Source organism: Camponotus floridanus, unplaced genomic scaffold (genome assembly GCF_003227725.1).
Source record: "Camponotus floridanus strain SB8 unplaced genomic scaffold, Cflo_v7.5 scaffold15, whole genome shotgun sequence".
NCBI classification, from domain to species: Eukaryota; Metazoa; Arthropoda; class Insecta; order Hymenoptera; family Formicidae; genus Camponotus; species Camponotus floridanus.
In genome coordinates this window covers 931,308-944,907 of record NW_020229270.1, presented here as the reverse complement: position 1 = coordinate 944,907, position 13,600 = coordinate 931,308, and the positions used below count along the sequence as shown (strand labels likewise).

General features: G+C 43.5%; 1 protein-coding gene across 1 annotated transcript in view; it reads left to right on the top strand.

Moving 5' to 3' along the window:
- Positions 1-5,900, top strand: part of LOC105254869 (RNA-binding protein MEX3B) — a 31,227-nt gene extending 25,327 nt beyond the window's left edge. The window contains exon 2 of the mRNA XM_011263813.3: positions 3,787-5,900. Coding sequence (XP_011262115.2) covers positions 3,787-4,781 — 995 coding nt within the window. The 3' untranslated portion in view covers positions 4,782-5,900. The remainder of the gene's footprint in view (positions 1-3,786) is intronic.
- Positions 5,901-13,600: the final 7,700 nt, after the last annotated feature.

The following is a 13,600-nucleotide window of genomic DNA, read 5'->3' as shown; positions in this document are numbered from 1 at the left end:
CGATGCTCCATAATGTGAGGGCATAACTCCATTCACTGGAACTTGTTCTTCGTTAGATTTTGGATAATAGAATTAACCGTCGAGTCTCTGATGCGTTTCATATACTAGAAAATATTCACGGCAAAATATAAACGCGGTCTTATGTATATTTGATATTTTCGATAATAATATTGTTACTTGTGATTATTGTGACCCTCGTGAAGAAGAGTCCCGATTTTGGGAAACTCCCAGATGTGCGTCGCGAAAAATGCGCGAAATCAGGGGGAAGATTAATCGTTTCCAGGGCGATAAGTCCACTTTGCGAGGGAGTATTTGTACAAAGGCGGCGTCGACGGCAGAAACGAGTTATCGGCAAGTTATTGGAGTTTTCTCGACTATATCGTTCGCGCGCGTGTCGAGTGGGGTTAACGTTAGAAGGGGACGAGAAGGAAAGGGATGATAGGCACGCGGGAGGAAGAGGAGGCGGAGGATCTAACGATATGGTGGGGAGAGAGCGACTACGGTGGTGCTCGGCCGTTGCATTGTGGGGGTGTTGGCCTTCAACTTGACGGCGCAGTTTCACTGACCTGCCTGAGAAACTCGTGATACCAGCTCCGTGCGCGGACCTACGGACGCATTCACGACGCCAAAGGGTACCGCTACTTAAGGGCCCATCGGGCCCTAAACAAACTCTGCCGTCGCCGACCGAGGAAACTGCGTATCTGTAATCTTAAACTTAAGCTTTTCTTTCTTTATGCGCGACAAAGCGAGTGTTGGTTATCCGCGATGAATTTTCTGCTAATATAAATTTTCTCAAAAAAATCAATTGCCCTCAGACTGACTATGATTATTTAATTAGCTTAAAATAATGTTTTAAAAAGGAAAATTTTTTAAAATATTTCAAAATAAATAAAATATTTCTCTATAATAAAATAGAAAAAAATTACGTGATAATATATCTTTATCGTATTTTGTAAAGTTTAGAGCACGATATTTTGATGATCAAGTTCGCATAAAGATCTTTTAATTTTTTGAAAATTCTTTCTCATGAAGCCTAGTGTTAGTAAAGCGTCTTTCTGTTGAGCGTAATTAAAGCAAAGATGAGCAGATGGCCCACGAGTGTCTCTTACATCTTTTCTTCGTTGAAACATGCTTTTAACCTTCCTAAGAAGTACAGTAGCTGTAAGCATTATTTCCTTTTGGAATTTTTACTCGGAAAATATCTATTCCAAAAATTCGTCTTAAACATCTAATTAAAATAATTTCATTAAATTAATATATTTCGCGATATAAATATTTTAAAAATAATCCGAAAAGATTAACGACGATAAGATGAAATAAACAAGAAATAATATCGAAGCTATAGCGGGAACAAATTTTGGAATACAAGTCAGCGCAGCGTATATTCGACGCCCTATGCATTCGAGTTACACGGAGCGTCTATAATGCAGCCATGGGCCGCTAGTGGAAGCCTGCTGTAACTATTGATCCTGCGGCCTTTGGGGAGCCGCCGCTGCTGCTGCTGCTGCTGCTGCTGCAGATTTTAGCAACGTCATTCTAGCGTGATGTATCGTGGGAATGAAGAGACGTAGCTTCATCGAGAGTGCCTTTCGTTCATCATTGCACTCGGGGAACGTACCACGTGTCTCGTGCGCATCAGTCAGTATGAATGACAAGTCTGCCTCCGGTGGGCAGAAAGAGAGTAAATTTATAATCGCTTTGCATATTTCTCGGCGAATTCTCAAATCCTCGTAGATCCTTATCGCAGATTGCAAAAATCTGCCGGGCCGAAGAGCGCTTTAATAATTGCTCATCGCGCGCATTCGGATCCGGATTCGCCGATGTACGTTTCCGCGGTACGAAAGAAGCGCGGCGGATCGGAGGAAGACTCGTTCCATTCGATCCTCTCGTCGTCCCTTAGACGAGGCGAACAAAGCAAAGGGTCCTCCGAGCGGCAGCGCGTTTCTCGACGGACGAGGCCTTCTTTCTTTCTCCTCTCTCTTCCCTACCTCTTCGTCTCGCCTCACCTTAGCCGCGGCCCTTCAACTGTCTATGACCCACGCCCCACCGCCTCCTCTTTCTCCGTTTGTACCACCACCATCGGCATCAACCGTCGCAACCATCGTCGCCACCTTTCTCGAGGTTCTACGAGCGCGGCGAACCTTCTTCTCCTCGCCGGGTCTTGACTCTCCTCGTATACCTGTGCACAACTTCGTCTCTCGCGCGCGCCTGCACGGTATTCTCCGATCCACCTCTTCCACCTGCTTCTACCTCCCCACACATGGAGTTATTTAGTCGCGCCAAAGCCGCTCCGATTTGCCTTAGGCGAATTTCCGGAATAAGGGAGTGAGAATGTTGAAGAAGCGGAAACTCGGCTGGACGCGCTGCGATCCGGCAAACGTGCGTTTTCAGTGCTTACTTGCACGCGAGCGAGGTCTTCGAGTCCTTCCTTTCGTACCTACGAATATGACAAATTTTTCCTATAATGCCTGGAACTAGCGATTATTTTCAAACCATTTATTTTTATTTTTCTATCATGTAAATATGTATTTACGATACGTAAGATGACATTTTAAAATTCCAATGGATTTCGAAAACACGGGTTTCTTAATACATAATTGAGTGAAATTGTGTTTCTAATAACACTCATTTTCTTGAAACGATCTTTTAGCGTTCTCATATTCTCTCACAAATCCTTGTCATTCGCGTGTCGTTAATCGTTTATCGTGTTGTTGAGCAGTATATCGATGTCGCAACGCGCGTTTCTGAAGAAACGCCCGTGACATTGTCGTTACGCAAGGATATACCTTAGGCAAGGGCGTTCTACGCCCAGTCGGCGCAAATTCCCAAGCGCATTCTCTTCGCGCGCGGACAAAGTAATTCTGGAATTTATTCGCGGCCTTGCTCCCGTCCCCACGCTCTTTCGCCCTGAATTCTGTCTCGTCGCGTCCTTTCGCTTTCTTATGTCGCGACGCGCGTCCGGAAAATGCAAAATTTGATCGCGAGAGAGAGAACGACGAGAGAGAAAAGACGACGATGCAGCGCGCGGATCGGGAAAGAGACGAAAAAGCTGCCTGGTATGCGATGCAACGCGTGTCGTCTTCTCTCCTTTCATCGCGACGAAGGAGAGAGTGAACTGAATGAAAGGGAGGTCCGGGAGGAAAGGGAGAGAGAGAGAGAGAGGGAGAGAACGAAAAGGAGAAACGGAGAAAAGAGGCGTACGGGAGATTCTCAGGACGAGCGCGAGAAGGAGATGCTCGGCGAGAGCGCGAGGAAGAAGCGACGAGAGAAGGAGCGCCAGGAGCTAAAGAAGGAAGGAGGGAGGAGTGGTTCACCTGCATTGCTAGCATTGCGCTGGCTCAAGGCCAAAGAGTCTGCGAGACCGAGGACCAGACCGGGTCGGGACCTCCTTCCTTCCAGTTTCCTGCGCCCTGCTCTCTCGCTGCGCTATCGCCGCTCTCTTGCTTCGCGCGGCATCTTACGAGTCTCTCTCCCTTCTTTTCCGTTCTTCGCCGCGTCCCTCGCTCGGATACGCAAACAATTGCATCATGCACGCGCGCTGCCACTTTTCGAAGCTTATTACTGCGTGGGCGGTTTTTCGCGCAGAGATGTAACGCGAGAGACGCGAGGAATGAATAATAATATGCGAAACGCGTACACAAATAATAGAAGCATTCCAATTAATTTTCTCTGGTATTACGTACATTTTATCAAGCGTTTATTTATGATCAACTTGATTTAAAAATGAAAACGATATTGGCGCACAATAATTCACGCGCATAATGAATATTTCTTGTTTGATTGCAGGTTGCAAGATCAAAGCGCTTCGAGCGAAGACGAACACCTACATCAAGACGCCCGTGCGCGGTGAAGAACCTGTATTCGTCGTCACAGGTCGCAAGGAGGACGTGGCCCGTGCGAAGCGCGAGATTCTCTCCGCCGCGGAGCATTTCTCGCAGATACGCGCTTCGCGCAAGAGCTCGTTGGGCGCCCTGCTCGGCGCGCCCCCCGGGCCACCCGCGACCGTGCCCGGTCACGTGACGATCCAGGTACGAGTGCCCTACAGAGTGGTAGGTCTGGTCGTCGGGCCGAAGGGTGCGACCATCAAGCGAATTCAGCATCAGACGCATACCTATATCGTGACGCCCAGTCGCGACAAGGAGCCGGTATTCGAGGTAACAGGCCTGCCCGATAGCGTAGAGGCGGCCAGACGCGAGATCCAGGCGCACATCACTTTGCGAACCGGCGCCGCGCCCGGCATCGTCGGCGACGAGACCGATCTGCTGGGCGCTCTCTGTCGCGGCGGTCTCGGCTCGGTCCTCGGCATTCAAGGTATCGATCAACCGGGATCCAACAGTTCCAGCAGCTCGAACGGCGCGTTTTCGAGCAGCGGCAGCTGCAGCAGCTCGTCCAGCAGCACCGGCGGAATGGGACTGAACGACATCGTCGCCATTTGGGGCGCCGGGATAGAGAGAGACGAGGGACTGGGCGAATCACCGTCGTTCGAATCGCAGCCGACCTCGACGTCGTCGATCTGGTCGTTCCCGAGCGTCACTCTACCCTCGAGGCCGTCGCCGCCGGCGACGGCGAGCCCGGCGTCGCCCACGGATTCGCTTCTGAGCAACTCCCGCGGGCAACGCGAGTGCGTCGTATGCGGCGACAAGGAAGTCACCGCGGCGTTGGTGCCCTGCGGACACAATCACTTTTGCATGGACTGCGGCAATCGGGTCTGCGACAGCCAGGATCCAAGCTGCCCGGTCTGTTCCAGGCGCGTTCTGCAGGTGCTCCGTATTTTCTCCTAAGAGGGACCCCGTCGAGCCGCCGCCCGTCAGTCTCCCGTAATATGACACCGCTGGTGCACGCAGCGGCTGCATCAGCAACTTACCTTCTACCGCTCCTCGAACACCACGGTCGGCTAATAACTGCTCCAGCACGCGCGACGATAAGAGTGGAGAACAACGTTGGCGACAACAGCGATGTCTGCGCGACGATTCTCTCGGCGTCTTCGGGGTCGACCTCTCGTCCTTGCTGTCGTCATCGTCGTCGCGCCGTCGTCCTTGTCATCCTTCTACCATGCTGGGGTGACGCCGTCGTCGTCAGGGGACCGAACGCGCACAATGTCTCAATTCCACGGCTGCCAATAATCTCTTACGCGACGGGAATTCGCCTCGACGAATCGCTCGTTTGGGTCGATCGTCGTCGAGTTGGTCGAATTTCCGCTGACCGGATACAACGAAGCCAGCTTTTAAGTTCTACGAGATATATATTTAAAAAGAGAGAGAGACAGAGACAGGGATGGATACACTCACCCACCGTCATCGTTCCCTTACCCGGCCCTCCTGTGTTCCACTCACCTGTTCCCCGTCTCTTGACGCTTGCATAGATTGGGCTCGCGGCTCGAGTACTCTAATAAGCTCCGAGGTATGAGAGAAGACGGTACGACGGTAATCCAATGAGTGCTACCGTCGTACCGTCCGGACTGACGTGTGTGAGAAAGAGCCTCTCTATCGCCCGCAAAAGATCGACGCTGCGATATTCTGCGACTGATATTATTAGTAGCGAGACTGATGGTTACCGAGACGCTACTTTCTGTTTTCTTTTCATCGCGGAGGCTACGGTCCGAACATGGATCGATCGAGTCGCGGACCGACCGGCCTCATCGCCGACCTCTCGACTACGCTTCACACCGTCGGTGTTTCGCTGTTTTTAAAAACTCTCCGCTCGTTCTTGTAATCTCTCTTTGGGTCGAACGTTTGCTGGAAACGGAGGCTGCTTGCTTAGCATGATGGATCTTAGAGCTTTCTCGATTTTCTTTTTTTCTTTTTAGTAACTATGACTGAATAACGAACCACGTTCAAATCATGTCCAAAGATATAACTTTCCATTTTTTGATCGCTTTTAAGCTTATACATACATACATATGTTTATATATACATATATATATATATAATATTCGATCAAAGCATGCTTATGCATTCGTATCTTCAATTGTCAATCGATGATGAATCGAGGAAGATATGTATCTATATTTTATTTGTCTAACCTGCGATGTTTGATTTTGTGCCAAAAGGGCTAGACAAAAAGAGAATCACCTCGATAATTTCACAATAATTGCGCACTAGGCAACCTTTTACTCTGTCATTCACGTATTATTTCTTTCATTCTTTCCAAGCAAAGAAGGCGTATGATAGTTCTTGATCTCAGCGTTCGTTCGAGACGCGCGTAGAAAGCATTAAGTTCTTATCATCGATCTGAAAAGGGCTTTTCCGTTGCCGAGTGTACAGTTGCCGAACTCGACGAATCTGCGAGCTGTGGTCGCGAGTGCGACAGCGAAAATTACCGAGAATTACCCACATGTACACGAATCATACACACAATGCACACACGAATACAGTGTGAATACACTGATAAATGATCTCGCACTGACACATCCTACACGTGAAAAAGAGGAGGAAAAGAAGAAAGGGTCACAGGCCCCTCGATTCGCCATGAAATCACGTAGCGAATTTATAGCGGACGCCGCGTTCGTTCCATCCGGCTTCCCCTCTCGATATATATATATATATATATATATATATATATATATATATATATAATATGTATATGTATATATATATATATATATATATATATATACATATGTATATGTATGTGTATATATTTATATTTATATCATATAATTTGTACAAATATAAATATATGTACAATATACATATGTGCAATCAAGAAATCTGACAGCACGAAAGTGAAAGAAAATGAAAGAATGTAAATGTGAATGGAAGAGATGACGAATGATATTTTGTCGACAAAATTTAGATTTTGTACTTTTCGCGCATTTCTCGTTGATGGAACGGCGGAAGGTCTTGAATCGTAACGTTATAGAAAGAAAAAAAGAGATAAAATTATTAAAGAATATATTGAGGAAATTGCAGAAAAAAAATAGATGAAAAAGGAGAATGGAATACAATGCGTAAGTCGAGGGGCCGTACGTCCGCTCTCAAACAGGAAGAACGAGCGTATAAACGAGGTCGGTCGATGGGCTGGCGGCTCTCGCGAGTGTATTTTTCGACTAGATAATAATCGAGTAGATTGCTTAAACTCGACATTAAAAAAACGATACTCATTTCACGTAGGGATCGACGATGCATATGTAGTGTCTTTTTTGTTTTCGTTAGAGAGGCGTAATCACACATTATCGCTATATTACCTTGCATTAATAATATATGTATATATATATGTATGTAACGTGTGGATGTATATGGGATCGCACATCCGTCATATATATATACGTCCATATTTTATTCTATATACATATATAATATCAGTATGTACCGCTTCTTCTCCGGGATCGCTGGGAGAAAGGACGTAGGTAAATCTCTCGTTACTTTTCAAGACACAAGACGTCCTTCCTCCTTCGTTCTCGCGAACGAGCATCGCGCTTTCGCGCGCAAGAGCCATTCATGGGGCTCCATTAAATGCGAAGATGCAAAATCGCGATGTTCGTCTTTCGTATGCAAGAAGGAGCTCGGTACCATGTGTCCTTACGATTCGTTTCTGCGTATAATCTCGTTTCGAAGAAAGACAAAACAGGAGGAAGAAGCTAATCAAACGGGATCTCACTACGAGGCCCCTAATGTGAGACGATACTCCAAATTTTTATTCGAACAACAGAGGATAGCTTAACAGCGGAAGAGAGAGACTCTTGAAAAAACTCTTCCGCGTACTCTTCCGTTTTTTCCTCGCTTCGATATCGAGTTTATTCAACGTTCCATATTTTCCTTTTAGACTCTTGTCATCGTCCCCTTGATATTTCCCGCCCTTCTCCCTCCTCCCTAAAAAAGCTCCTTCGTCGTTGTCTGCATTTCTATTTTTTTATCATCAAAAATTCTTGTCAATCGTTGCCATTTTTTAAACGAATATATGCTCAAGTCGCAGCTCCGAGTAAGTCGAGGTATATTATATATAAAATACATATTACATATATTATATATATAAATATATATATTATATATATATCTAAATCGTTCATCTCGTGATGGGCGTTAGAAGATTAGTATTTTTTCGATCTTTCCGAAACAAGAGATTCAATTTTTTTGTTTATTCTTTATTTTTTAATTCATTTTTTGTCGCGTGAAAATGTCTCCGTTCGCCGTGTGTTTCGTTACTCTGCTCCAGTTCCTTCTATATTTTCCGTATATATATATATATATATATATATATATATATATATATATATATATATATATACCGCGGCAATCTTCGTTCTGGACTCTTCTTTAAACGCATGAACGAAGACACGCACTCTTGCTCACGCACTCACTCTGCACGCACTAAACGCACGCTAAAAAAAAAATTCGCGTACGCACGAGCTTCGGTGAGTGCGCGAAAGACATGCGCGAACGACATTTGTATATTATTATTTGTTACTTATATATATCGAGAAACGTCACATGCAAACACTTCACATAAAGAAAAGGAAACATACATGCACTCACATATATACATTTACACATACATACGTGTAAAACACGAGAGGCACACCAACAATACAGATGCACATAACAAAAGCGTATATTTATATATTATAATAATCGACGAGAGAGAGAGGGAGAGAAAAAAGTTTATTATATTTAAGTTCAAAGTGAAGTAAATTCTATATTTTTTCTATATTAAGTATAAAGAAAAAAAAAGATGCTAAAACAAAGTACGGTGATGTGACACACATACACACACATATATATTATATTATATATTATATATATATATATACAATATATAAAATATATTTATAGGTATTTTCTCTTTAGCATTTACGTTCCGAAAGACGTAAGTAGCGCTGTCGCCGAGCGCAAGAAATGCAAGCGGCTAATGTGCACGTGCGTATATAATGTAGATCGTATCAGGTAATATCTCATTTTAATTTTGCTATAATAAGAATTTAGTCCTGGATCTCCGGGGCGTGTGCGCGCGCGCGCGTCCGCGAGATTCGGGAGGTTGTGAAAGGAGAAGAGGGCGATAAAAACGGAGTAAAGAAGGGAGAGATGGACGATGCTACGAGAAAAGGGTTTTTAAATGGGAAATACCTTTAGGGAGAACGAGGAGGAAATTTCATCGCGATTCCACGTATATATGCATGCGTTTGTACATTACCTTTCTGATCGAATCACTGGGCGGATGTGTGTGTGTGTGTGCAGAGAGGTAGATATATATATATTACAATAATATATTGAATATTTAAATTAATAGTGATTAAGAGAAAACCGGTGTTATCCACGGATAGAGCATGCTTGTCTGGTACTACAGCGAAAATATGCGCGTGGACGGAGGACACTGTCAAAGGGAAAGCGTGAGAACTTCCGGAGGACGGAAGAAGTTTCGATCTTAAAAATAGAGAGAAGGATAATAGAATAAGAGGGATAAGCATAGGGTGGTTGCCAGAACTCGGAACGTGATGTCAAACCCAAACGGATGAGCGGCGCGTGTGTAGGAGGTGGGGAGCTAAAGAAGAAAGATAGATCAAGCTTTGATTTTTTTTTTAAACGATTGTCGATCGATGGCCGATAGTCCGAGAGTTCGAGACGCGGTACGACGCGTTCGAAGCGATCCAATTTTCTAGCGAGTAAGTAGTAGTTTGCGCAGAGTGTCATCTTGCCCTATAATCATCCATTGATAATCATTCATTTATGGTGCTTTTAGGAGTGAATTGTGGAATATGAGAAAATTGTGAAGAAATATCGAATATATTACGAGAAAATTGATATACATATATATATAATTATATATAGGAAACACTTTTTCTGACGATATGCGATCGGTATCGGAAATGATCGGAAATCTCATTTGATTGTCGCGAATGCGATTTTGATCGCGCATCGGGAGTTAATTCTCTTCGAGAGACTCGTCGTTACTCAGTCTTCCTTCAACGATCTCGCGTTTCGACCCTATCGCGTTCGAACCGTGTTTCAGCAACTCTCGAGAGTATCAGGGGTAAGTGACGGGGAGGAGAGTTCGGATTAAAACGTTAGGCAGGTCAAAAGGGAGTGAATCGGGTGGATATCTCGCAGAACAAGAGCTCGTCGAGAACCTCCGCTAGACTTTGGGACAATTCTGCTGTACAATAAACACGTTAACCGTAAAACACACGCACACTCGAACTACGATACTTGGGCAGCCTTCACTTTGGCCGAGGTTCCGACATCGCGCAGGGTCGTCGGCGTTGTCATTTTCTCACAATCGTCATCTTGGTGTAAACATGCGTGCTCGTACGTGTACGTTCCCCCTTCCCATCTTTGTGGGATTTATCGATACGCGATACACCGACAATATAAATCGTCCTCGTGATCCACCGTTCCGAATTTCGATAGACTCGGGAAGAAAACGCGCGAAATTCCGCAAAAATCCCGTTCTTTTGTCGCGGAGAGATGTAAGGCATCTACGATTGTCGCTCCCCCATCACCTTTCGCCATTGACCGCACACAGGAAAAAGTGGGATATACGTTCGCGTAATTTACATAGTGCCATACGTAAATCAAAAGTTGAGCGCGCGCGCGTAGTGCCGCTGATAAGTGATAATAAACGGCGGTAGTTTAGCACGGTAACGAAACACGAGCTGGAGAAATCGCTACAATTACATGGCTAATCAAATGTCGATAATGAAAGAGAAGGAGAGAGGACTTTTGGACGGCTTTGCCGTTCGGACTTTTCGCTCTCGCTTCTTCGATGATGAGCGTTTTCTCCTCTTCTCGTGCATTTATGTACGTTCATGCATTCATTCATACTCGCGCGTCGTGGGGCATTCGCGGATGATGCTATCAAAACACGCACTCGCGAACACACCCGGTTAATGTAATAATAAATAAAAGAAAAGTGGCGCGTCTAGTTTTAGAGGCGTTCTATAACGAGTAACTTAACTGATAAGATGTCTCTCGTGACGTAAGATTTAATAATTGTAAAATATTAAAGCGTAAACTTTTAATGATTATTATAATATTATAGCCATTGGCTGTGACCGATAACTGCCATTTTCTTAATCGAGAAATAAAGGAAAAAGAGTAATAAACGCGATAGAGCGAAGAAGTAATAAAGAGGTACCCTACGCGGACCGCACACACACGATTATATATGCACACAGACACACGCACACACACACACACACTTATACGTAACACGAGGAAAAGTGATTAGTATACATTCATATGCACACACTTGGAGACATTTGTACACACGGAATATACATCGTAACGACATTTTGGATGCGTACGACACGAGATACCCTTCGCGAGAGGAGAGACGCGGGAAGTGTTTCGCAAAGCGACGAGTATATCGAAAACAGGACGATAATGAGAACAAACGCGAATCGAGCACGATTTGATGACGATGGTGGAATCGAAAAAGTCAATTCACCGACGACGGAGGAAAAAAGGAAGATTACGCGATTTTGTATCGAATATACGAGCAAGTGTCGCGCAAGAAATCGTCTGTCGATCCCTTTTCGGCTTCGATCCGCAGCAACCCCTATCCACCCTCGTTCGTTAAAAACACGGGTAAGGGAATAGAGAAGAACGTATTGTTAAGAATGTGAGAGAAAGAGAGCGAGCGCACAACATACACACACCTATATACGACGATACATATCTCCAAGTATAATAATTAAATGTAAGGAAGATTATATATAACTTATAATATAGATGGCAGAGAATAATAAGAAGTTGAAACAGAAAGAAATTAATTATAGGAAAGAATTTAATTATAGGAGAAATATATTATCGATAGATATATAGATATTATAGGTAGCTAGATATAGGTATATGCATATATATAGAAAGAGAAAAGAATAGAGAGAGAGAAAGAGATATGATCGTTGTTGCTTTATTTAAGTCTATTTACTATATTATGGATTATATTTTATTGAATAGATCTATATAGCCGAGAATTATTGCATCAATATTATTATTATTAATAATTTTTTTTATTGCGTTAATATTTTTATTATATAAATATTAATTAATAGTATTATTATTATTATAATTATATTATTATTATTATTATTATATATAATATTGGTCTATACATATATAGTATATATATATTTTGATGTATTTAGTTCTCTTGTTTGTGCATATTGTGTCTCAGGCAGTATCGAATTGTGCTAGCGATATTCAAGAAAAACGACCGACGATGATCTTTCAGCGGGATTGTTTTACTCGTTAATTTTCCTTTCGCTTCGTTCACGCCCTCATCTCGCCTGTTTCTCATTCGAGTTTAAGCGCGAAAGAAAGAATTAACGTTTCTCTTAGCCTCGTGCTCGTCTCATTTCCCTTTCGATCGTTTTTTTCCCCTCCGGCCTTCTTTCATTTTATCGTTTCCGCGGCTTGCGCGAGTTATCGGCCGATGACGATGGATAGTGATCGGACATGAGTGAGAAAAACGCGTTTCAATATTTCTAATATATATATACTCTATGTAGACACACACACATACACAAACACACGTAATGATAAAAAAAAAATATATATATATACGCATATACATGTATACACCCTCGATATGGTACACATGTATATCGGCTATTGTTCAAGAAAGATGAATGTATAGTACAGCTTAGATTATTATTATGATTATAATTAATAACGTTATTCCTACATTTTGTATTACGAGCGTCGTCGCGACTTATCAGGTCGCTACCCGTATATCGCGTCGCGAGCCAAAATGCGCGGAGATTAAGAGAAATAATGGTAAATTATGTGTGATTTGGATTTATATATCTTTCTTCTTCTTTATTACTTAACATATATCTACTTAATTATCTTAAAGAACGAGAGAAGTCGTAGAGCTGTGCGACCGGACCGCACGTCCGCCCGGTGCGTGTCCGTTTTTCCTAGCTAACTGCTTACACGTTATTTAACCACCCGCGTACACGGAACGCGTGTGTTTCTCGGGCGACACGCGTCCCTATCCTCTCGCATTGTTCTCGTCGTCGCGGTTTCGTCGTCGTCATCCGATCGAGAGACGATGGGGTAAGGATGACGATGATCGCGATCGCGGAGAACCGACGTCGCGCAGCTACATAGCGTTTACATTAGCGCTCTCAGCCCACAAACTCGATCTCAAAAGAGAAAAGGAACTGTTCTTTCATTATTCAAGCTCTCTCTTTCTCGGTTCGCTTGCTTCTTTCGTCGTGTGATTTTGCGCGCGCGTTAATCGGTCGTAAATTTCTCTCTTTTGCGTCTCTTCATTCCTTTCCTTGAGTCTCCCTTCGTTTGAATGCTTTATTCGTTTGACGATTTTCTCGTCGATTTTAGATTCAATATTTGTCGTTTTTTTTGTTGTTTTAGGAAACCTCTAAAGAAATATATAAGTTAATTATTGCGAGAGGAAAAGGACAGGGTTGTTGTTCTTTCCTCAGATACGGATGTGAAGTTTTCGAAGGTAATAGGCTGTGTAAGATCCAGTGGAGAATCGGTGAACTTTGTAACACGCGATCCGAGGGAGGCAACCGCCCTGAGACTAGAGGAATCAGTATTTCAGAAGAAGATATATACATACATATATATTAAATATATATACATATATATATATTTAATACACATGTATATGTATGTATATTATTAATATTATCATA